Consider the following 27059-nt stretch of genomic DNA (forward strand, 5'->3'; position numbering starts at 1 on the left):
CAATCAGATCACTATAATAGGGTCAGAGTTCTGTAGTTCTGAGTTTACATTTCTAGTTCAACTTGAATTGACACTATTAGGACATGGTGTACTCAATACTATTTTACAATTAAAAAATAAGATTATACAAGTTAAAACTAATGAAGAAACGATTAGCATTGCAGCTACTAAAGCTACAAGAAGTGATGTAATTCAAGGAGAGTTAGAGAAAGAAAATAATCTAAATGGATCATTTTGACATGAGAGGTGTGTGATATAATGCTAAGGAGTCATGTCTCTAGCATGTTTATCATAATGTAAGGAAATATAAATTCAGAACCTGTTGTGTCTGACCCAAATATTTGGAGAGGCTGTTAACCTAGCTGGTTGTTCAATATTCCCCAAAAAACTCAAATATTCATTGTTTGATAATATACAGTTAGGTCCATATATATTTGGACAGAGACAACATTTTTCTAATTTTGGTTCTAGACATTACCACAATGAATTTTAAACAAAACAATTCAGATGCAGTTGAAGTTCAGACTTTCAGCTTTCATTTGAGGGTATCCACAATAAAATTGGATGAAGGGTTTAGGAGTTTCAGCTTCTGGACATCTGCCACCCTGTTTTTAAAGGGACCAAAAGTAATTGGACAATTGACTCCAAAGCTATTTCATGGACAGGTGTGGGTAATCCCTTCGTTATGTCATTCTCAATTAACGAGATAAAAAGCCTGGAGTTGATCTGAGGTGTGGTGCTTGCATTTGGAAGGTTTTGCTGTGAAGGAAACATGCGGTCAAAGGAGCTCTCCATGCAGGTGAAACAAGCCATCCTTAAGCTGCAAAAACAGAAAAAACCCATCTGAGAAATTGCTACAACATTAGGAGTGGCAAAATCTACAGTTTGATACATCCTGAGAAAGAAAGAAAGCACTGGTGAACTCATCAATGCAGAAAGACCTGGGCACCCACGGAAGACAACAGTGGTGGATGATCGCAGAATAGTCTCCATGGTGAAGAGAAACCCCTTCACAACAGCCAACCAAGTGAACAACACTCTCCAGGAGGTAGGCGTCTCAATATCCAAATCTACCATAAAGAGAAGACTGCATGAAAGTAAATACAGAGGGTTCACTGCACGGTGCAAACCACTCATAAGCATCAAGAATCAAAAGGCTAGACTGGACTTTGCTAAAAAACATCTAAAAAAGCCAGCACAGTTCTGGAAGAACATTCTTTGGACAGATGAAACCAAGATCAACCTCTACCAGAATGATGGAAAGAGAAAATTATGGCGAAGGCGTGGTACAGCTCATGATCCAAAGCATACCACATCATCTGTAAAACACGGCGGAGGCAGTGTGATGGCTTGGGCATGCATGGCTGTCAGTGGCACTGGGACACTAGTGTTTATTGATGATGTGACACAGGACAGAAGCAGCCGAATGAATTCTGAGGTATTCAGAGCCATACTGTGTGCTCAGATCCAGCCAAATGCAGCCAAACTGATTGGTCGTCGTTTCATACTACAGATGGACAATGACCCAAAACATAAAGCCAAAGCAACCCAGGAGTTTATTAAAGCAAAGAAGTGGAATATTCTTGAAGGGCCAAGTCAGTCACCTGATCTCAACCCAATTGAGCATGCATTTCACTTGTTAAAGACTAAACTTCGGACAGAAAGGCCCACAAACAAACAGCAACTGAAAACCACCGCAGTGAAGGCCTGGCAGAGCATTAAAAAGGAGGAAACAGCGTCTGGTGATGGCCATGAGTTCAAGACTTCAGGCAGTCATTGCCAACAAAGGGTTTTCAACCAAGTACTAGAAATTAACATTTTATTTACAATTATTTAATATGTCCAATTACTTTTGGTCCCTTTAAAAACAGGGTGGCACATGTTAAGAAGCTGAAACTCCTAAACCCTTCATCCAATTTTAATGTGGATACCCTCAAATGAAAGCTGAACGTCTGAACTTCAACTGCATCTGAAATGTTTTGTTTAAAATTGATTGTGGTAATGTCCAGAACCAAAATTAGAAAAATGTTGTCTCTGTCCAAATATATATGGACCTAACTGTATAAACCCTAACAACATATCTGAAAACATAATAAGTGATTTATACTTACTAATCAATTGGTAATTAGGAATTAACATAAGTAAGGAAGGGGCTTGCTTACATTTAATTCATAATCCTCAATCTGACAATTATATTATAGAAAGCAAAATGTAAACTGTTTACTATTTTTATAGCCGAAATACTTTTTAAGGTTTTTTTGTCACTAAAAAGAATCTGAGTGCTAATTCAAAACATTTGGCAAAATGTTCAGGTACAAAGGTACTGTATTTCCCCAAAAATCTTATGTATAATAAGATCTAAACCAGAAAAAATGTTGCCCAAAGTAACTAATCACCAGCTGGCTTTCATTTCTAATACTATTGACGAAAAATGATAGCTGCATTAGGATTGGCTGCTATAGACAGGACAGACAGTTTTGATAAACGAGGCCTAGCGTCTCTACCACCAGTGGAATTTTCTTACTTCAATTTATAATTGGAACCATGTCAGTAATACAATCTATTGATTGCCATTTATTGCTGCTTCTACAAAGTCAGACGTGTTGATATATTTTAGGCTTACAACATTTTTTTAAGTACAACGCTATCTTTACATAATATGTGTTACAAAGCAATAAGAATTTACATACATGTTTGCATATAGAGTACTGGGCAAAAGTTTTGGGTAGGTGTGGAACAAATGCTTCCAAAAATAGAAGCGTTAGTAATTAATTCACTTTGCATTCTGTTAATAAACAAAAATCAACCAAAGAGAAATCTAAATCAAATCAATATTTAGTATATTTTGCCTTCAAAACAGCATTGATTCTTCTTAGTACACTTGCTCAGAGTTTTTTACGGAACTATGTAGGGAGGCTTTTTCAAACATCTTGGAGAACCAACCACACATCTTCTGTGGATGTAGGCATGGGCAAATCCTTGTCTCTTCATGTAATGCCATACACACTTGATGATGTTGTGATCTGTGTACTGTAGTGACCATATCATCACTTCCTGGACTCCTTGTTATTCTTTACACTGAAGATAGTTGTTAATGACATTGGCTGTCTGTTTATGGTTGATGTCCTCTTGGAACATAATGGTACTGCTTAATGGATAGGTATATGCCTGTATTTCTTAGCATTGAGGACACCATTCATCTAGATCACATTCCCAACTCAATTTGCTGAAATATAGCTGCAAAATTGCAAGGAACCTCCACCATGCTTCACTGGTGACTGCAGAAATTCATTGTTGTACCACTTCCCTGTCCTTCGGGGAAACAAACTACCTTCTCATAGCCAAATAGTTGACTCATCAATTTGGATAGCATACTGTCACTTTTCTGCACCCGTTTCCATGTTTTTATGCATAATTGTGTGACTTGGCCTTATTTCCATGTTGAAAGTATAATTTTTGGCCACAATTCTTCCATTAAGACCACGTGTCACCAGACTTTACTGAACACTAGATGGGTCCCACTGGTTGCTAACAGTTCTGAGATGATGGCACTGCTGGACATTTTCTGATTTCTATGGGAAGAAAGCAATATGTGTCTTTCATCTGCTGTATTAAATTTCCTTGGCTTCCTACTATGTCCAAGGTCATCTCTGTTGTCCATTTCTTGATGCTTCAGCAAAAGTCCTTTATCAGGACATGAATCCCCAGCCTGCTCTGAAATCTTTGCTTGGGAGAGATCTTGCTGATGGAATATAACTACCTTTGTCTTGTTGCCTTGCTCAATCATGCCATGGTATATGACTTCAGACTTGAAATTTATTCCACAACCACACCTTTGTAGTAGAGTTTGTCTGTTCCTTACCAACAAAGCTGTTTCTGTTTCGGTTAATGACCATGTTTCAACCTACATATGAAAATGATAATTGTTATCTGTTTAGTATAATTGGTTACTCACACTCCCAACTAAAATGCTATAAAATCCCTTTCCTTTGTGTGCACCTAGAAGAACTGAAGCTGTTTTGGAGACAAATGGTGGACACCAAATACTGATTTGATTTAGATTTCTCTTTTGTTCATTTACTCTGCATGTTTTAACTGGTTGAAACTAAACAATTAATACTTCTATTTTTGTAAGTGTTCTTACGTTGCAGTATTTTTTCCACACCTGCCTAAAACCTTTCCACATATATATATATATCTTTTGGAAAATCCTGACAATCTTAATAACTGACCACATTTTTCAATTATTTTAAATAATATAGTTTTGTTAATTGGGGAAAATGAATTATTAAAATTTTACGCTCATGGAAATAGAGGATGTAGAGCATGTAAGAGGCATACAGCTTAATATTTGCTAAAGAGAACCTGTCAGTTGGATTTAGCCCTATAAATTAATGGCATGGCCATAATGGCGCTATGATGATTAATCTGATACCTGATGTGAAGGGATCTGATCAGTGACTGCTGATACTTACCCTATGAAGTTTTCATAAAATTACATCTTCTGTGCTTCATTGTGCTTTGGGGTGGGACGTGGGGGCAGGGCATTCTTCTGAATCTTCGCAGCCTCAAATCTCGATCTCATTGTAGATCGAGATTTCTGCTCAGTTGAGTTTTTAATTTTATTGAAGTCCTACACATATGGCACAGACTCACACTGTGCACTCCCCGCCCACACAATAATGGCAGCGGCCTAGAAATCTTCTGTGCTTCATTGTGCTTTGGGGTGGGACGTGGGGGCAGGGCATTCTTCTGGATCTTCGCAACCTCAAATCTTGATCTCATTGTAGATCGAGATTTCTGCTCAGTTGAGTTTTTAATTTTATTGAAGTCCTACACATATGGCACAGACTCACACTGTGCACTCCCCGCCCACACAATAATGGCAGCGGCCTAGAATTTTAAAAAGGAGGCAGGTCCCTGAATAATCAGTGACCTATACAAAAAGCAGAGGAGGATCGTGAGGGGGCGGAGAACCAGAAGAATGCCCTGCCCCCACGTCCTGCCCTAAAGTACAGAAGAAAACTTCAGAAAATGAGTATTTAACAGACAGTGATCACATCCCTTCACATTAGGTATCAGATTAATCAACATCACAGTGCCATTATGGCCGAGCCTTTAGTTTATAGGGCTAAATCCCACTGACAGGTTCTCTTTAAATATGTGTATGTCTTCCTACATTACTGACTTTATAGCCTCTAGTTACATTCTACCTACTACTGTCTACACCTTCCTTCTATCTGTAACATTTATCTGCTAAGAGTCAGTTTTTTTTTCCTATACATTGATCATACAACAGACTCTAAGCATACAAAATTGTGGAGCCATCATATTCCACTCACCCCATAGCCCTTCACTTGTTATTTGCAAATCTGATTTTTTTTTTTGCATGGCTCCCAGCATTGCCAAAGTTTAACAGCCTCTCTGACGCTACACACTCAACAAGGGGAACGACAATGCAACAGAAATACCGCATAAAAGATGAAGACGGCATACAAAAGAAAACAATTAAAAATCCATTAACAAAATAATAAGGAATCAGAAATCATTAACTGTTTAATGTCTGTACACATTTCATATTTCCTGTATACTGAAGTCATAGCATGCAGCAAATGAGCAAGTGGTTATTTCATCATTTGTCAGAAGGCAAGGCACATAATGTGATAGAAAATTCCGTGCAAATAAGGGAAAAAAAAGATCATTTGTACATATTTAATGCTATATATATATATTTATATATACTATTTCGTTTCATATGATATTTTTGGAATTCTAGTGTTTTATTTATATCGTGTTTTTTTCCCATGTATTCCTTCCAATTTAACATCTTAAGACACAGCAGACCCCATCTCAGATTCATGTCATGGTCTTAAAAAAGAGAGTGAAACTACTTTTCTCATCACTCCAAAATAGCCATCAATTGTTTTTAATTATATTGCTATTTTGTTAATGGCAGAGAATAATATGTTCATCAGAAACAGCGAGTAAGTAGCCTCCTTAACATTATGTCAATTGCTGAGAACTCTTCAATGAGTTAAGATTTCTTTGGGGTGAAAGGTGGTTCAGCTGAGAAGGACAACTCTACCACAGTGATTACTGAAAATCAATAATAGAAGTACTATTTCCTTCTTTAACCTTCCCTCCAAGTCTGACTATTAACATATGGCAAAGATGACCGTGTGAAATATAAAAGAATGCCCACTCCCGTCCTAACTATTAAAGGGACTAGTGCCATATTTAAATCTGCCATGCAGGTCTTCAGCCATAAGCCTGTATGATGAGTGCAAGTAGTGGGGTTGATTGCAGGAAGAAGCACCATGCGGTTTACTCTGTAACTGGGCTGATAAGATTCATTTACTTAGGACAACTTCGCTATTCTTTTAAGATAGCAAAAACATACCGTAATTGTTTTTTTTCATTGGTGACCCATACTTCAGTAGTGTATGTACTTTACATATCTGTACATCCTGTCTTGGTGTGTCTGGATTTTAATGACAGCAATATATTTGTATATACTCATTTTATTCACAATTATGGTTAATTTAGAGCTGGATTTGTTATGCCTGAGATAATATTGTGAATCCATGTGATCTATTCCTTGTTAAAGTATCTTTTATCATACGCTAAGCTATCCAGGGTGGACATACCATTGGTCCAAACTGGGCAGCCGCAAAGGGACCCAAGAAGTAACAGGGCCCACTTCCACCTTCAAAGCATAGGGCCCATGTATTCCTCTTCTGTCTCTGTTCGCTGCTGATGCTACTGCAAATTATTGAAAGCAAATATAGTGGGTTTCATGTATCAAAATTTAAACAGAGTTTTCATGGATTTAAAGTGAAGAGGTATTTAATGTCTGATTTGTGGGGATTTTAGACCAGGGACCCAAGTCCATCCCCCTGAAGAAGCAACATCACAAATACGTGAAACGCACGATGGGACTCTTTTCATGCCTGGCAACTACACTTGGTGTACTTTATGATGGGTAAGATGGACTTCTCTACCTTATAGATATATGAAATTTGGCTCTTTGGAACGTATTTAATATGACCACATCAGTCTCTATTTGATAAAAGGGGTGCTTTTAGTTTAATTTAGATGTGGAAATTTGTACAGTGAGAGTCTGGTCTTGCGCCTAATAACTATTAAGCATATTATATGTGAAATTTACCTTCATATACCCATCTCACCACATAACCTTTGTTATCTGTTAGCCAGTGTGCTGTTTTATTTCATCGTATATACTTCAGATTTACATGTGTTTATTTTGTATCTACTCTAATAAAATGTTTACTTTTTTTTATCCATTTAACTCCTTTGTTCTTTTTCTGTGTAGTTTAATCAATTGTGGAATGGCTTATGGGTCTTTATCAGTATTATCCCAATTTATATTTGGCCTTTTAATTCATTACCAACATGCACCCCTTAGATCTTTTACTCTGGCCAATTAGTAGATTGAAAGAATGAAAGAATGGCAACCCAAACCCTTTACACAAAGTAAATAAGCTAGACACAGTGGCTCGGACATGTGAAACACTGTGTAGGAACAATTATGATGAGGCATGCCTATTGGTGAGGGTCCTACTAATGAGACCCCATTTATAACACATCCATAGACCATCATCAATTCAAAATCCAAGAAAGCTACTTATAGCTTCAGGGGAAAAAAAGTTTCTGCCACCCATTACAACCAATCAGTTTCAAAGTTTCATTTTTTTAGTGCAGTTTAAACAATAAAAGCTGAACAATTGCTCTAGGTAACGAGAACACTTTTTTCAGAGATCGGTTTGATAATGGAGGCCCAGCGTGCATTCTTCTAATATTATTGTATAAAGGTCAATGGACTGATTAGTGTTGATTACTACCATACTTTATGCCCTCTCTCTCTCTTTCTCTCTCTCTCTATATATATATATATATATATATATAAAGAGAGAGAGAGAGATATTTGTTATGCCTTGCATAGCATATCCCCAGTGTTACTTCAGATGCTGAGTAGATCTTGTATACTACACAAAACTCTGAGATCAAAATGAAGAGGAAATCATCTCAAGGAACAAAGAAAACAAGGGCCATTGGATCTGCGGAACATGTTAACCCTAGCTGATTTAAGCACTGTCAGCCTGAAGTCAAAGTTGGTCCCGAGCAATTTTGTCAAATTTAGACAGCAAGAACATCACATCATGCAGTGCTGTTACTGGCAAAATGATGGCATTGCTGTTTTGTTACTACATATGTGCTAACAGTATAAAACAAAATAAGAACAAAAAGGGAATTTGATATGGTTTGAAGCGTCTGTCCAGTTTTGGAGAAAAGGTCCTCTTTTCTTGAACTAGTGGGCTGGGCTTGGTATTGGACCTTCTGTCCACTGAAGTGAATGAAGCCCCTTAGATTTACATTGTAAAAGTGACTTCTGGTCAAGAGTCATCCAACTAGTCATGTTACTCAGAAGAGGATCAGAGTTGCACTGGAAACTGGCAATAATTGCCATTGGTAAGTATTTTAATACAGCTACACTACATTACATACACGTTTAAACAGCTTTAGCGGATATACGGTAATTTTTGTGGGGCACTCATCTTTAAAAACGATTTTACAGAACTAGGAGAGAAGCTGAAGTCCAGTGAAAGACAGCGATTGCTTAGGAAGATATATACTGTAAGTCGCTTAAAAGTTGGTTCAAGAAGGAAGGGTTTGCTTTCATAAAGGACTGGGCCAACTTCTCTGTTGACTACAGTAGTGACAGGTTGCACCTCAATGAGGAGCATAAAGCTAAATTGGGAAGAAAATAAGAAAGCTGGAGGGGATTTTAAACGTGGATCTTGGAGTAGGGGATAGAAAGAATAGAGAGTGGGATATTGTTGGAATTAATGAGCATTTAGAGGGGGATGAAACTAGCAACAAAAATAAGTGACTAGGATTAAATGTGGACCTAGGAAAAACAAATGTGCTAATAGAATTAAATAGAAGCCAAAAACAAGGACCGGCACACCTGTTAGTATATATGTAGTATCACTCATAATTACAGGTGTGCCTGTCCTTGTTTTTTAGTTTTTCTTTAGTTTCTTGTTCTTGGTACATTAGGGGAGGGCAACCTTCCCCTAGGAGTGCTCCCTCCTACTGGTCATGCGCCATTATATATTCAGCCTCCTGCAGACAGGTCCCAAAACAATCAGGCACTGGTCCTGCTCAGCCCCCATCTATTGTTGAGACCTGGTTGGCACATAGTGAGGTAAGTCAATAGAGTTAAGGACCATCCTGATTGGGAACACCTTGTCGATGTGGGATGGTTTTTATCTCTTTTTGATCAAAAGGGTATTAACTAAAAATCCCACCACAGACAACATCTGCAAGGAGTTTGTACGTTCTGCCAGTGTTTGCGTGGGTTTCCTCCGGGTTCTCCGGTTTCCTCACACATTCCAAAGACCTACCGATAGGGAATTTAGATTGGGAGCCCCAATGGGGACAGCAATGATCATGTCTGTAAAGCGCTGTGGAATTAATGGCGCTATATAAATGAGTAAAATAAATAAATAAACTAAGCACAATATGTTTTTAGCTAGTTTTCCTACTGTTCACATACTGCAGATTCTATCGATATACACTATGTGAAAAGGGGTCGTCCACTAATTTAATACAGGTATGAATTCATTTCTGTTCTTTACCCTACACCTACTCTATACATACAAGTAGGCTACAATCAGCGGAACCATTCCCTTTTAAACACATACTGAAAGCTTTCATCACAGGAAACAGCTGATTTTGCTATTAGCTTTTTTTGAAAGGACCAAACTGTCCAAGGCCAAACACCACTTTAAATATTTAGTTTTTTTTCTCCCCAAGATTATTTGTACATTTGGGAAGTATGCAAGTCATAGCAACTGAAATAAAAAAAATATATGCAAGGCATATTACAACTGCATATGTCTCTATGGTTTACACATACAGACAGATATCAACATACTATATGGAAATATAGATCCGGGGGTGAAAATTAGCTAACTGAAGCTTTGAAAAATATTATTCAAAATGGAAAAAAACCCCACACAATTTAGAGTCAGTGTGCTAAACAGATCACAAGCACAACTTTACAATCCTAGACATATCTATGTATGGTAGCTAATTCACTAGGTACCCTGAAGTTGCAAATATGACCGGGGGTAAATTGTTAAGGTGCATACTGCAATTTTTTGTGTATCCCCCAAATGGCAAGCTGTCGTAATCAAAGTCCTTCAGCCAAGAACAGTTAAACTTCTCAGGGAGGGAGCAGAACAGAGTAAATAAACAATGAAGTTATATCAATCGCATAATAATATTATTAATAATTGCAACAATAACAAAAGTATATCCATACAGGAAGATTTTTGTTCTTCCTCCTTCTTGCTGGTTGGATATTCAACCCTTTTATGAATGGGTTAGGAGTAAAAGGACATTAAAATCATATACACGTATATTTTCTCAAAATCCATAATGCAAGAGCAAACGCTCTAAGACATCCTGTTTGAAGATGCAAGCCCCTCAAAGTATATTATCACGTCTTCATCTCCCACTGACCACTGTAGTATACCACCGATTATTCTCTTGTGGGAATATTGATTTATAAAAGATGCATTTAGCTGTTGTCCTGGACCAGAAACTTTGCAGAGACCATTTTCTGTCTGCTGGTTCCAGTGGATGGGAGGTAGGTCAGGCTGCTATCCCAAGTACCATGACTGTAAAGAAAAAAAGGTAAGGAGAAAAAAGACAATAGTGAGAATGAAGGCTGAACACTTTACAATGAATGAATTAAAAAACAAGCCATAATGCTGAGAAATTGCTTCAAATAAAAAAAATTATAAGACTAAACTAATACCAAATGCCTAGAAGACCAAAACATTTGGTCAAATGGACTGCCGTAACCCCTTAGTGACAGAGCCAAACTTTAAAATTCTGACCAGTGTCCCTTTATGAGGTAATAACTCTGGAACGCTTTAACAAATCCCAGTGATTTTAAGACTGTTTTTTTCATGACACATTATACTTATGATAATGGTACATTTAGGCTGATATGTTTTGTGTTTATTTATAAAAAAAAATCAGAAATTTGACAAAAATGTAAAAACATTAGCAATTTTCAAACTTTGATTATCCCTTTAATCCAGATAGCCCTACTACAGAGAAACATTAATAAATAACATTTCCCTCATGTCTGCTTTACATCAGCACCATTTGTAAAATGTTATTTTGTTTTGTTAGCATTTTATGTAGCAGTAATTTTTCATTTTTTCATGGAAATTTACAAAATATTTTTTTTTACGGACTTATCCAGGTTTGAAGTGACTTTAGGGGTCCTATATATTGGAAAACCCCCAAAAGTGATACCATTTTAACCCCTTTACCTCCAAGGGTGGTTTGCATGTTAATGACCAGACCAATTTTTACAATTCTGACCACTGTCCCTTTATGAGGTAATAACTCTGGAACGCTTCCATGGATCCTGGTGATTCTGAGAATGTTTTCTCGTGACATATTGTACTTCATGATAGTGGTATAATTTCTTTGATATGACTTGCGCTTATTTGTGAAAAAAACAGAAATTTGGCGAAAATTTTGCAATTTTCCAACTTTGAATTTTTATGCCCTTCAATCACAGAGATATGTCACAGAAAATACTTAATAATTAAGATTTCCCACATGTCTACTTTACATCAGCACAATTTTGGAACCAATTTTTTTAGTTAGGAAGTTATAACGGTTAAAAGTTAAACAGCGATTTCTCATTTTTGCAACACCATTTTTTTAGGGACCACATCACATTTGAAGTCACTTTGAGGGGTCTATAAGATAGAAAATACCCAAAAGTGACACTATTCTAAAACCTGCACCCTTCAAGGTGCTCAAAACCACATTCAAGAAGTTTATTAACCCTTCAGGTGCTTCACAGGAATTTTTGTAATGTTTAAAAAAAATGAACATTTAACTTTTTTCACCAAAAATTTACTTCAGATCCATTTTTTTTTTTTATTTTACCAAGGGTGACAGGAGAAATTGGACTCAAAAAGTTGTTGTGCAATTTGTTCTGAGTACGCTGATACCCAATATGTGCAGGTAAACCACTGTTTGGATGCATGGCAGAGCTCGGAAGGGAAGGGGCCCTGTTTGACTTTTCAATGCAAAACTGGCTGGAACTGAGATCGGAAGCCATGTCACGTTTGGAGAGTAACTGATGTGCCTACAGTGGAAACCCCCTACAAGTGACACCATTTTGGAAACTAGACCCCCTAGGAAACTTATCTAGATGTGTGGTAAGCACTTTGAACCCCCAAGTTCTTCACAGAAGTTTATAATGTAGAACTGTAAAAAAAATCATATTTTTTTCACAAAAATGATGCTTTCGTCCCAAATTTTTTATTTTCCCAAGGGTAACAGGAGAAATTGGACCCCAAAAGTTGCTGTGCAATTTGTCTTAAGTATGCTGATACTCCATATGTGGGGGTAAACCACTGTTTGGGTGCATGGTAGAGCTCGGAAAGGAAGGAGTGGTAAAATTTACTCGATATGACTTTCATTTATTTGTGAAAAAATCTGAAATTTGGGGAAAATGTTGCAATTTTCAAACATTTAATTTTTATGCCCTTAAATCACAGTTATGTCACAAAAAAACAGTTAATAAATAACATTCCCCATGTCTACTTTACATCAGCATAATTTTGAAACTATTGATATTTTTTTTCTTAGGAAAGTAGAAGGGTTAACAGCTGACCATGAATTTCTCAGTTTTACAACAAAATTTACAATTTTAGGGACCACATCACATTTGAAGTAACTTTTAGGGGTCTATATGATAGAAAATGCCCAAAAGTGACACTATTATAAAATCTGCACCCCTCTAGTTGCTCAAAACCACATTCAAGAAGTTTATTAAGCCTTCAGTTGACTCACAGGAATTGAGTCAATGTGGAAAGAAAAAATGAGCATTTAACTTTTTTCACAAAAGTTTTACTTTAGACCCACATTTTTTTATTTTCACAAGGGCAACAGGAGAAAATAAACCTTAAAGTTTGTTGTGCAATTTCTCCTGAGCACGACGATAACCCATATGTGGGGGAAAAGTATTGTTTGGGCACACGGCAGGGTTCGGAAGGGAAGGAGCGCTATTTGACTTTTTGAATACAAAATTTGCTGGAATAATTAGCGGGCGCCATGTCACGTTTGGAGATCCCCTGATGTGCCTAACCAGTGGAAATCCCCCACAAGTGACTCCATTTTGGAAACTAGATGTGTGGTGTGCACCTTGAATGCCCAGGTGCTTCTCAGATGTTTAAACATAGAGCTGTGAATATAAAAAAAATCACATTTTTCCCACAAAAATGTTCTTTTACCCCCAAATTTTGAATTTTCACAAGGGTAACAGGAGAAAATGCACAGTACAATTTGTCGTGCAATTTCTCCTAATTGCGCTGATACCCAATATCTGGAGGTACACTACTATATGGGCGCATGATAGGGCTTTTTAAGGGAAGGAGTGCTATTTGACTCTTTGAATGCAAAATTTGCTGGAATTAGTGGACGCCATGTCGCGTTTGGAAAGCCCCTGATGTACCTAAACAGTGGAAACCTTTCACAAGTGACCGCATTTTGGAAGGGATGAATCTAGATGTGTGGTGAGCACCTTGAACCCTCAGGTTCTTCTCAGATGTTTATAATGTAGAGCTGTGACAATAAATTTTTTCCCACAAAAATGTTCTTTTAGCCCCTTTTTTTATTTTCACAAGGATAACAGGAGAAAATGGACCCCAAAATGTGTTGAGCAATTCTTCCTGAGTACACAGATACCCCATATGTTGGGGAAAACTATTGTTTGGGTGCACGACAGGGCTCAGAAAAAAGGAGTGACTTTTGGAATTCAGACTTTGCAGGTGCCATGTCGTGTTGTGACCCCATTTTGGAAACCAGACTGCACTTCCAAAGTGCACAATTTGCTGAATTTCCAATTGGGGGGGCCAGGAGCCATTTTACTTTTCTAATGCCTTTGTACTACCAGTAAAGTGGAAGCCCCTTATATTTCTGTTAACAGATGACAGACCTGAGTGGGGACTTGATTTTTTTGTGGATTGACTTTAACCTTTTATTGGGAACATTTTACATAATGTTTTGGATCACATTTATCCAGCGCTCTACATTGAGCATTTACATCTAGGTTTTCATCTAAATCTCAGAGAGATGTAATTTATTCACTATAATGATACATCAGAGTTACTGTGGACTACGTCTGGCCTCTGCTGAGCGGTGTACTTCTTTTCAGAGGTGCACAAAACTGTGGTCGACTGCGCTTTCATGCACTATTAAAAACAAGGACACCGCCAGATCATAGGACAGACGGGATCTACAGTGCCTCCATCTGCTCATTATAGGGAATCTTCCACCGGGGGATCCATCTGAATCACGTATTTCAGAGATTTACACAGGAACCCCAGATTAAGTGCTCAGTGCAGAGCGCAGGATAAATGTAAGCTAAACCTTACTGCAATCTTTGGGAAACAGCAGGTGAAGAATTAGTTTTATTTATTTTTTATGCTGTTCCTCGTGTACTAAAAGTGATGCAATTTTATTCTTCGGTTCGGTGCGATTACAGCGATACGAGATTTAGTTTATGATTGGCAGCTGTCACACACTTATAGACTTTTTTATTGCAAAAATGTTGTCAGTCATAGATTTTGTGGCTATAATTTTTCCATATTTCGGCTGACAGTCATGTGAGGGCTTGTTTTTTGCGGGACGAGTTGGTATTTTTACTGGTACCATTTTCGAGCAAATTACATTTTTTTTAATCACTTTCTATTCCAATTTTTGGGATGCAGAGTGATCAAAATTCAAAAATTCATTTGTTCCTCTGGTTAAGATTACAGTGATACCACATTTATATGTTTTGGTACTTTTACACACTAAAAAACTATTTTATACAAAAAAAAATATTTTTGCATCATTTTCTTCTGAGAGCTTTAACTTTTTTTTGATTTTTCCACTGATAAGCCGCCATACAGGACACATGTATAACATACAGTATATGATCCCCTCAGGAAGTGAGAAATATATTGACATACAAAATGAAGACACTACCTCCATATGGATTAAACGACTAAACAACTGGAGCAATTTTTTTAAAAACACTAGAAAGTGATTTAGGGCAAGAACTGCAATAACATAATTAGTGCAAAGAAGATGGGGAAAAAGGAAAAGAAAAAAACAGCTACACCTAATGACTACTACTATAAATTGCAGTGTAAAAACACTAAAGAACTTGCTATCATTCCTCCCAGCTTCTGTAGACCTGGGACTTTCTATGTAATAAATCCATAGTTTTGAAAGTTGTATACTATTTATTATGTACATTTTGCAGAAATAATGATACTAAGCAATGTTTCAGAAACGCATCTGTTTTATCACCATAACCTGGTCAAGAATAATTGATTGTTTTAAAGTTATGCACCACTCGTAACCCTAAAATGTTATTATTATTATCATTATACAAGACATTATGATGTAATATGGTCTAATGGTTTTAATTTTGATGATTTTATCACATAATGAGAATTTATTCAAACCACCAAAGCAGTGTTATTAATTGTGTACTAAAATGTAGAAACAACTGATGAAGGCCTCAGGTTGGGAGCCAAAAAGTCGTTTCTGATATCTATTTTTATACTGATCAATACCAATAAATGGCCATTACTGTCTCAGGGAATTATTTACAGTAATATCCTTTATCCTCCTTGATAACAGAGCTCTTGGTGGGTCCTGCCTATCTATAAATTCATCATTATAAAAAGCAGGATGACACACAAGTGATAACAAAAGATCAACCATAGGTGATGACACATTTGAACCAGCTCCCTCTGCATACACAATGACCTCTGCACATACTCATTAAACACTTCAATACAAACATAGGAATGGAGTCTGTGCATTGTGGCTAATATACATGTGAATTTCTGGAAAAAAAATGGAAGTATGAGTAAAGAATAGCCCCAGTGGCCAGTGTGAAAATAGCAAGACTTCTATTTTTTATTTTGAAAACAGATTGAGATAAAGAAAATAAAAAGCACTGCAGAAAAATAAGAAAAAAATGCATATAAATCTGATTTAAACAACTAGAAATTTTCTGATGATAGCTTCCCTATAATCCTTTTTTGCCTATGCAAAGTGCCCCTTATATATTGGGTAACATAACTTATAATGAAAATGCTCCTTTAATAATATGTAACTATCTATCTTAACCCTTTAAAGACCCAGGAATTTTCCATTTTTGTGATTTTCTATTTTCCCCCCATGGCACCAAGAGCCATCATTTTTTCCATCCTCCTGTTTATATAGCTGCATGAGGACTTGATTTTTTAATAATAATAATCTTTATTTTTATATAGCACTAACATATTCTGCAGCGCTTTACAGGTTGCACACATTATCATCGCTGTACTCAATGGAGCTCACAATCTAGATTCCCTGTCGGTATGTCTTTGGAATGTGGGAGGAAACCCACGCAAACATGGGGAGAACATACAAACTCCTTGTAGATTTTGTCCTTGGGGGATTTGAACCCAGGACTTCAGGGTGTCAAGGCTGCAGTGCTAACCACTGAGCCACCTTGCTACCCTTGTTAGTTGCAATTTCGATTGATTTCGTTCATCGTACAATAAAATTTGATGGAAAATGGGAAAAATATCCAAGTATGGTACATGAAATTGCAAAAAAAACCAGAATTTTGCCAATGCTTTTTTGTGATGTTCATTGTGTTTAGTTAAAATTACGGAACAAATAGGGGAAAAAAATCAGGAACCGCAAAAATAATTTTTTATATACAAAACATCACATTTATTTGGACATGGCTAAAAACAAAGAAAAAACAAAGATAGTATAAAATAAAATGGCGGTCCCCGAGTCTAAGACTAAGAGCCTGAAATGTCAAAACGCGTAGACTCTGTGTTCACCACTTTATTTTATACTATCTTCATTTCTTCTTTGAGTTTAGCCATATCCAAATAAATGTGATGCTTTATATATAAAAAAAAAAAAAACTTTTTTGTGGTTGCTGGATTTTTCCACTATTTTTTCCATGGTTTCAGCTCAGAAGTCAGCCCGATCCCTCGGTGCACTGTGCCCTACTTCAATATATATATCTTCTACACCGGTGAGCTGATGAACTGTTCATTTATCTTTAGTTAAAATTACTTGCCAATATGATTCTTCAGGAGAGCACTTTTAAAGTGAAACCAAACTTGTCAATTTTTTGGTTAATTTAGTGTTAAAAAAAAATCTGAAATTTGCAAAAACATGGAATGTTTTTGCATGCCAAGCTGACATTTTTATTGATACCAGTTTATATTATGTTTTGACTGCTTTTTATTATTTTTTTGGAGGGGAGGAATTGTGGTGAACAAAATAAACACAATTCTGGCAGTTATATATTTTTTTACTTTCAGTTTTTAAAGTATGGTTTCAATAATTTTATATTTTGATAGATTGGACTTTTGGGGGGACATAATACTAAATATGTCAATCTTTTAAAAATGTATTTAGGGATAGAGGGGTAGGGATTAGAATGTTTATATTTTTGATTTATTTTATAGTTCTTTTTGGGAATTTAAACCTGTGATTATACAGCCCTGGCAAAAATTAAGAGACCGCTGCAAAATTTTCAGTTTTGTCTGATTTCTCTCTTTATAGGTATATTTTTGAGTAAAATGTAATTTGCACTTTTATTCTAGAAACTACTGACAACATGTCTCCGAATTTCCAAGCATTAATTTTGAATTTATTTTGAGAAAATGAGAAATGGTCAAAATAACAAAATAATGCAATACTTGCAGACCTCAAATAACGAATGCTAAGAAAACAAGTTCATAATCAGTTAGAAACAACAATACTAATGTTTTAACTCAGGAAGAGTTCAGAAATCAATATTTTGTGTAATAACCATGATTTTTAGTCACAGCTTTCATGCTTCTTGGCATGCTTTCCACCAGTCTTTCACACTGCTTTTGGGTGACCTTATGCCACTCCTTGTACAAAAATTTAAGCACTTCTTCTTCGTTTGACGGCTTGTGACTATCCATCTTCCTCTTGATTACATTCCAGAGGTTTTCAATGGGGTTCAGGTCTGGAGATTGGGCTGGCCATGACAGGGATTTGATGTGGTGGTCCTTCATCCACACATTGATTGACCTAGCTGTGTGGCATGGTGCATTGTCCTGCTGGAAAAAAACAATCCTCAGAGTTGGGGAACATTGCCTGAGCAGAAGGAATCAACTGTTTTTCCAGGATAACCTTGTATGCGGCTTGATTCATACGTCCTTCGCAAAGATTAACCTGCCCAATTCCAGCCTTGCTGAAGCATCCCCAGATCATCACCAATCCTCCACCAAATTTCACAGTGAGTGCAAGACACTATGGCTTGTACGCCTCTCCAGGTCTCCCTCTAACCATTAGACAACTAGGTGTTGGGCAAAGCTGAAAATTAGACTCATCAGAGATTACCTTACTCCAGTTCTCTATAGTCCAATCCTTATGGTCTTTGGCAAATTTCAGCCTGGCTCTCCTTTGCTTCTCATTGATGAAAGGCTTTTTTCTAGCTTTACATGACTTGAGCCTTGCCACTAGGAGCCTGTTATGAACTGTTCTTGCCGTGCACTTCACCCCAGCTGCCATTTGCCATTCCTTTTGTAAGTCACTTGATGTCATCCTGCGGTTGCTGAGTGACATTCGAATAAAAGGACGGTCATCCCGGTCAGTGGAGAGTCATTTTTGCCCTCTGCCGGTCTGTAGCTTTGTTGTCCCCAATGTCTTCTGCTTGACCTTGTTGTAATGGACTGCCGTCTTAGAAATTTTAAGGACGGAGGCAACATGATGCTCACTGTATCCCTCTGCTAGTAAAGCCAGAATTGAGCCCTTCTTTTCCTCACTCAAGACTTTTCTTTTCAACTCCTTTGGCATGGTTAAAAGTTATTTTTTTCATTCCTCTTACTTTTGGGAAATTACTAGCAATTGTTTTGCCATCCAGCTTGTCCTATTGCAAGAGGATTGTGAACACCACAGCAGGTTTTTTTTTCATACTTTCCTTCGTTAATTAGGATTTGGTTCCGGTGATCACCTAATCAGAAGCAAATTAAGTAGAATGAGGTGTACTCTGGTTGGAATTCAACTGACACTGGAATGGAATGGCTGTCAGACATGTAGAGAAGCTGATTTTTATAAAACTGTGCAGTGGTCTCTTAATTTTTGTCAGAGCTGTATATTGCAATCCCATGGTATTGCAGCTTATACAGAAATCATGCTTCTTCTATAGAGCTCACCCTGTAGCTGAATTTCACTAGAGAATGAAGATGGCAGTGATGGAAGCCTTTAGCAGGCTCCTGGCTGTAATGACAACCCATTGTTTCCTCACAATCACATTGTGAGGAACCGATTGAAGCCAGTAACGATGTGCAACTGGCACCTGTGCCATTCAAGTATCACTACTAGAGATTGACAGTGGTATTTAAGTAGTTAAATTACAATAATTACTAACAGCTAAATCAAATGGTCACTACTCCATGCCAATTCTCTTGGATCTCTCTGCAGCATTCGCCACTGTGGATCATCAGCTACTCCTCACTATGCTCCGTTCCATTGGCGTCAAGGACACCGTTCTCTCCTGATTCTCCTCCTATCTCTCTGACCGCTCCTTTACTGTATCTTTTGCTGGCTCCTCCTCCTCTCATCTTTCCCTTACTGTTGGGGTTCCTCAAGGATCAGTCCTAGGCCCCCTCCTCTTCTCTTTGTATACTGCCCCTATTGGTCAAACAATCAGTAGATTTGGTTTCCAGTACCATCTCTATGCTGACGACACCCAATTATACGCTTCTTCTCCTGACATCACGCCAGCCTTTCTAGAAACCACCGGCAATTGTCTAAACGCTGTGTCTAACATCATGTCCTCACTATATCTGAAACTGAACCTGTCAAAGACTGAACTCCTTGTGTTTCCTCCCGCTACAAATGTACCTATACCCGACATTGCCATTTCCGCGTGTGGTTCTACTATTACTCCCCAGCAACATGCCCGCTGTCTTGGGGTCATACTTGACTCTGAGCTTTCCTTTGTCCCCCACATCCGATCACTGGCTCGCTCTTGTTATCTGCACCTCAAAAACATTTCTAGAATTCGACCTTTTCTTACTTTTGACTCTGCAAAAACTCTTACTGTTTCTCTTATTCATTCTCGTCTCGACTATTGTAACTCCCGTCTAATCGGTCTCCCTCTTACCAAACTCTCCCCCCTCCAATCTGTCTTGAATGCAGCTGCCAGGATCATATTCCTCGCCAATCGTTACACCGATGCCTCTACCTTGTGCCAGTCATTACACTGGCTACCCATCCACTCCAGAATCCATTACAAACTTATTACCCTCACCCACAAAGCCCTCCATGGCTCAGCACCACCCTACATCTCCTCCCTTGTTTCATTATACCATCCTACCCGCGCCCTCCGTTCTGCTGATGACCTGAGGTTAGCATCCTCAATAATCAGAACCTCCCACTCCCGTCTTCAAGACTATACACGTGCTGCGCCAATTCTTTGGAATGCACTTCCCAGGTCAATACGATTAGTCCCCAATCCCCACAATTTTAAGCGTGCCCTAAAAACGCATTTATTCAGACTGGCCTATCGCCTCAACATATTAACCTAATCTATCCCTGTGTGGCACAGCCAAAATTTTTTTTACCATAACCAGGTTCCCCGTATCATGTTCCCACATGCTGTATGCATCCATTAGCCCTCTGCATCCGTACTGTTACACACTTAACATTATGGCTGGTCCATACAATCAGGGCAACTGTTACCACCCACCTTTCGTGTCTCCCCTTTTTTCCTCATAGATTGTAAGCTTGCGAGCAGGGCCCTTATTCCTCTTGGTATCTGTTATGATCTATGTGATTATTGTTATGCTGTAATGTATATTGTCTGTACAAGTCCCCTCTGAAATTTAAAGTGCTGCGGAATATGTCAGCGCTATAGAAATAAAATTTATTATTATTATTATAATAGCAGTGCACTCCTGGTATGAAACAGGCTCAGCTCCTGAGACTACTTTATACATCCCTTATTGACGAAATATATGCCGTTAAGTAGTAAAGAAGAGTTGAAGATGTATATTATTTACCCCGTGAATACACAGCTCTCCTGAATCTGGCATTAGGGTGTGTACCTCAATACTTATCTTTTTAACCCTTTCGTGTCAGAGTCTGTTTTCGCCTTCATAAACATTTTTTTCAATTCTGACCACTGTCACTTTATGAGGTAATAACTCTGGAACGCTTCAACGGATCCCGGTAATTCTTAGAATGTTTTTTCGTGACATATTGTACTTCATGACAGTGGTTTAAATAGTTACATATGACTTGCATTTATTTGTGAAAATACCGGAAATTTGGCGAAACTTTAGAAAATTTCGCAATTTTCAAACAGTTAATCTTCATGCCCTTAAACCAGAGGGGTATGTGACACAAAATAGTTAATAAATAACATTTATCACATGTATACTTAGCACAATTTTTGAAACATAATTTTTTTTTTTGCAAAGTTAAAAGGGTTAAAAATTGACCAGCATTTCTCATTTTTCCAGTAAATTAAACACAACCATTGTTTTTACGGACCACATCCCATTTGAAGTGACTTTGAGGGGCCGATATGACAGAAAATACCCAAAACTGCACCCCTCAAGGTGCTCAAAACGACAATCAAGAAGTTTATTAACCCTTCAGGTGCTTCACAAGAATCAATGGAATGTGGAAGGAAAAAATTAACATTTAACTTTTTCCCACAAAAATGTTACCGTACTGTAGCTTCAAATTTTTCATTTTCACAAGGGTAACAGCAGAAAATGCAGCATAAAATTTGTTGTGCGATTTCTCCTGAGTATGCCGATACCCCATACGTGGGGAAAACTACTGGCAGGCAGGGCTTGGAAGGGAAGGAGAGCTGTTTGACTTTTGGAATACAAAATTGGCTGAATCGATAGCGGATACCATGTCGCGTTTGGAGAGCCTCTCAGGTGCCTAAATAGTGGAAAGCCCCCACAAATTACCCCATTTTGGAATCTAGAACCCTCAAGGAATTTATCTATATGTCTGGTGAGCATCTTCAACCCTCAGGGGCTTCATAGAATTTTATAATGTTGAGCCGTGAAAATTAACCTCTTTCTGACATGTCATAATAATACGTCTCTGTGCCCTTGGCCTATTTGACCAGGGATGGATTATTACATCATCGCAATCGCCGGCACACTTGGACTGTGCGCAGGCGATTCCCGCCGGGTGTCAGCTGAGTTTGCTCCCGGCACATTAACCCCCTAAATGATGCAATCGAACGAATTCCGGGAGCCAGCAGAGGGATGACAGCCCTTCTGCCTTTGGATCGGAGACCCTGCAGCATGACATGGCGTCTCTATCGTTGCCATGGTGACCCGATGTTGTCATGATGACATCCGGGTCACCAGAGCTAGGAAAGTTGCTTGATCATGCACAGTGCATGATCAGCAACTTTCTCTGTCAGTGCATAGCTGACAATTTACACAGCATTGCCGCATCTCCATACTAAACAAGCGATCAACCTGCAAAAATGATAGCAGCATTGTGGGAAAAAGTAAAAAAAAGTAAAAAAAAATTTTTTTTAAATACTGTAATTGTAAAAATGTTTAAAAAATCTAAAATAATAATAATAAAAAAAAGATATTGTATCTATAAATAAATATTTGTATGAAAAAAATATATAAACAATAAGGCTGTGTTCACACACAGCGGTTTTTTTTCGTGTTTTTCCCGCGGATTTACCAAAAAATCCGCTCAAAAAACGCTTAAAAGCTTCCCATTCATTTTAATGCATTTTGCACTTTTTGTGCATATTGATGCGTTTTTTTCCGCGATAAAAACACTTTGCGGTAAAAAACGCAGCATGCTCATTAATTTCGCAGAAAATTCCGCATTTCTAGCTATTTTCTATGTGTGTGTGGACGCGCGGAAAAAATCGCGGCAAAAACGCGCAAAAATCGCGGCAAAAACGCGCGTTTTCTGGGAAGGAGTCCAGTTTTAATGCAGAAATTTTCTGCATACGTGTGCACATACCCTAAAGTTACACATACTTGGTATCGCCGTGTCTACAACGACCTGACCTATAAAAGTGTCCCGCTATTTAACCCCTTTAGTGAACATCATAAAAAAAAAACAAGGCAAAATACAATGGTTTGTCATCATACTGTAGAACAAAAAAGTGGAATAAAACCCGATCAAAAACAAAAACACGGATATAAATAATCATGGTTTTGATGAAAACGTTGTCTTGTCCTGCAAAAAACAAGGCACCAAAAAGCTCCATCACCTGAAAAAAAATGATAGCTCTCAGAATAAAGTGATGGAAAAATAATTTTTCTATAAAACAGTATTTATTGTGGGCAAAATAAGCTGAAATATCTGTTTTTTAACAGCAGCACAGGCCGCAAAATGTCCTGTACATGTTGACACTGATGACACACAGATGACATCCGTGTGTCATCACTGTGACACGTACTGGTACCTGAGAAGCAGCGGTACTGTCAGCGCGGTTCCACGGCACTGGGTGATGAAGACTGCTCTCATCACGCTCCCCTGCTTGCACTGCAATCATCGCTAGCAGTGGAGAATGTTAAGACTTATATTCAACTGATAACAGTGAGAGCAGGTGTCAGCTGACGGGACTATTACTCTCATCAGGCTACACCTGCTTCCGCTTATAACAATGAGAGTAGGCGCCGGCTGATGGGAGTATTCATCAGCAACCACCTGAACTATAAATAAATTTAAAAAAGTTGTAGGTTTCTCTGTATTTTGATAACCAGCCAGGCAAAACTGACAGCTGTTGGTTGTAACCCACAGCTGGTAGCTTTAGCAAGGCTAGTTATCAAGAACAGAAGGGTTCCCAGCTCCCCACGCTGTTTTTTTTAAATTATTTAAATAATTTAAAAAAACGGCAAGGAATTCCCCCATTTTTGACAACCAACCTTGTTAAAGCAGACAGGTAGGGCTGGTATTCTCACACTGGTAAGGGGCCATGGATATTGAAACCCCAGTATAAAAATAGCAGCCTGCAGCCACCCAGAAAAGGCGTATGTATTAGATGCGCCAATTCTGGTACTTTACCCAGCTCTTCCCACTTGCCCTTTGGTGGTGACAAGTGGGGTTCATATTTGTGAGGTTGATGTCACCTTTGTATTGTCTGGTGATATCAAGCCCACGAGTTAGTAATGGAGAGGCATCTATAAGACATCTATCCATTACTAATTCTATAGTTATATGGTAAATAAATCCACAGAAATTATAGTCTTTTATTTAAAATAAAAACTAAATACACAATTCTATTTTTATTTAAAAATAACAAAACACAGTTAGATGCACCTAACACCCATTTCATTGAAGACTTTGACTCCTGTAATAAAACAAAAATAAAAACGAACCATATACCTCACTCGTCCGAAGTTCTGTCCCACGCCGTAATCCATGTCTGGGGATAGTTTTTAACTTACCTAAACGGTGTCAAGATGCGACCGTCCAGGTTGAGAACCACTGAGGAATGAACTGCTGCTGTCGCAGTGTATGTTTGGCTGGGATTCAATTCAGGCAAAGCTCCAAAGTGAACACTGTCAATCAGCATAAGGGGGAGGTGTGCGACGGATTGTAATTGCGCAGCTGGAAAGATGCACTGTGTACTGTGCAAGAGTGCATTGAGGACCATCATTAACAAAGGACCCATACTAACAAATGTAAAAATAGGCTTTTTATTTATAACAAAATTTGAGTTTTGTATTATATCATGCCAGTACAATTAAGCTCTGCAGTACAGCAGAGAGCCATGGTCTCCCTGCTCTACCACTCTCTGTTTGGTGAGGTAGCTCTAGGCCTGTGGGGTACAGAACGACAAAAGAACGTACATGTATCATGTGCTCTGTCTGTGACAGGACACTGACCGCCAGTGGACTCATCAGGATTTTGGGTTATGTGAGTATATATACCTATATGAATGTATTTATATTTTTATTTTCAGGTCACTATCAGGAAGCACAATTAGTCTATGTACAGGATGTATAGAGAGGTATACAGTATATGTACATGATGTCACACACGCAAGGGGCCACGTGGTTCGCGGACCCATTGTGCCATGGCTAGGTAAGTAGCTACCAGGTTTTCACTGGAGATCCTGATGGTGGAGTAAGTCTTGAGCTGCAGGTAGCTGCCAGTTACTACTCCTAGGCAGTCCCTGGGACTGCAGCTGCTCATCCCAAAGGGGCAGGATCGCAGTCACAGTCACGGACTCAGAGTCACAGGCAAGATTAAATTCAGAACCTATTCAGACAGTACGATTCAGAATCACTTACAGCTTCAGGGTTTAGAGACCGCATATGCTGCTTTAGGGTTCAGGTACCGCCCGTGCGGCTACAGATATCAGGTACCGCCAGTGCTGCTTCAGGATTTGGGTACTGCTGAAGCAGTTTCAGGGTTCAGGCACCGCCGGAACGGCTATAAGTTAACGTGCACACAGGAATTCACGACAACAGGTTCAGGATGGGGGACCTGGCAACATACATTTACACACACAAGAGATGTAGGGAAGCTACAGGAGTTGCTCAGGCACCTCCCAACTGGGGAATATACCTTTAAGGCTGTATGCCCACGTTACATTTTTTCAGCATTTCCGCAGCGGCAAGGCCGCCGTGGAAACCCTTAAAAACGCTAGTTAAAACGCATCCCATGCAATCCTATGGGATTCCGCAGTTGCTGTGTCCATGCTGCGGATTTTTCCGATGCTGAATCGCATTGTGGAAAAATAAGCAGCATGTCCATTAATTTGGCAGAATCGCGCCGCCATAGGATTGCGTTGAAATGCTCACTTCACACATGTGGCCATGCTCACCATGCGTAAAGTGAGTGTTTCATGTGTGGATGGTACCCAGGGTCTGGAGGAGAGGAGTCTCTCCTCCAGGCCCTGGGTACCATATTCCTGCTAAAAATAGAATTTAAATAAAAAATAAGGATATACTTACCCTCTGTCAGCCCGCAAAGTCCTACCGGTCCTCAGCGGTGCACGCGGCGGCTTTGTTCCCAGGCGTGCTTCGCGCCAAAATGACCTTTGTGACGTCACAGTCGTGTGATCGCTATGTCATCAGAGGTCATTCTCGCAATGCATCACTGGGATCGGAATTTGCCAGCAGCGCCGCTGAGGACCGGGAGTGCCGATGAGGAGATCGGGGGCCGACAGGAGGTGAGTATATCCATATTTTTTATTATTTTTAACATTCTTTTACTATTGATGCTGCATAGGCAGCATCAATAGTAAGAAGTTGGTCACACTTGTCAATCACTATGCTTGACAAGTGTGACCAACCTGCCAATCACTTTTACAAGTGATGCTTCAAATCACTTGTAAGTTGCTGACAACTTTATCTTCCAAAAGGTAGGGGAGAAAACAAGGGGAACTGCTACCTTGGATCTAATCCTTATGAACAGGGAGGAAATGGTTGAGAAGGTAAAAGTGGCTGGGACCCTAGGAGGTAGCGACCATGCTATTTTAGAATTTTGGATAACTAGAGGAGGAAGACCTGTGAAGACTCAGACGTCAAGGTTAGATTTCAGAATGGCAGATTTTAAGGGATTCAGAAAGAGAATTGGAGGGATCCAATGGCTGGATATCCTTAAGGACAAAAATGTCCAGGAAGGATGGGAAATCTTGAAAAATGAAATTCTCAAAGCACAATCGTTAACAATTCCAAAAAGAGGGAAGAATAGGAAGCATTTAAGGAAACCAGGATGGATGAACACAGAACTTAAGCACATGCTAAAAAGGAAGAAAGAAATGTTAATAAAATGGAAAGAGGGAGGCATATCTAAAGAAGAATATAATGCTGTCTGCAGAACCTGCAGGGCATGAATCAGATTAACTAAAGCTGACAATGAATTGAGGCTTGCAAGAGACGTCAAAAGCAATAATAAAGGATTATGGGGATATGTCAAAAGTAAAA

The 27059-nt window shown here is 38.6% G+C and overlaps 1 protein-coding gene across 3 annotated transcripts in view; it reads right to left on the reverse strand.

The window, feature by feature from the left end:
* Positions 1 to 5531: 5531 nt before the first annotated feature.
* The window catches only part of NFIC (nuclear factor I C), a 170184-nt gene continuing 148656 nt past the window's right edge, over positions 5532 to 27059 (reverse strand). For all 3 annotated transcript variants that reach the window (XM_073543941.1, XM_073543951.1, XM_073543934.1), the window contains exon 11: positions 5532 to 10709. In XM_073543941.1, coding sequence (XP_073400042.1) covers positions 10692 to 10709 — 18 coding nt within the window. In that variant the 3' untranslated portion in view covers positions 5532 to 10691. The remainder of the gene's footprint in view (positions 10710 to 27059) is intronic.

Source organism: Dendrobates tinctorius, unplaced genomic scaffold (genome assembly GCF_039654945.1).
Source record: "Dendrobates tinctorius isolate UK_male_01 unplaced genomic scaffold, ASM3965494v1 ptg000011l, whole genome shotgun sequence".
NCBI classification, from domain to species: Eukaryota; Metazoa; Chordata; class Amphibia; order Anura; family Dendrobatidae; genus Dendrobates; species Dendrobates tinctorius.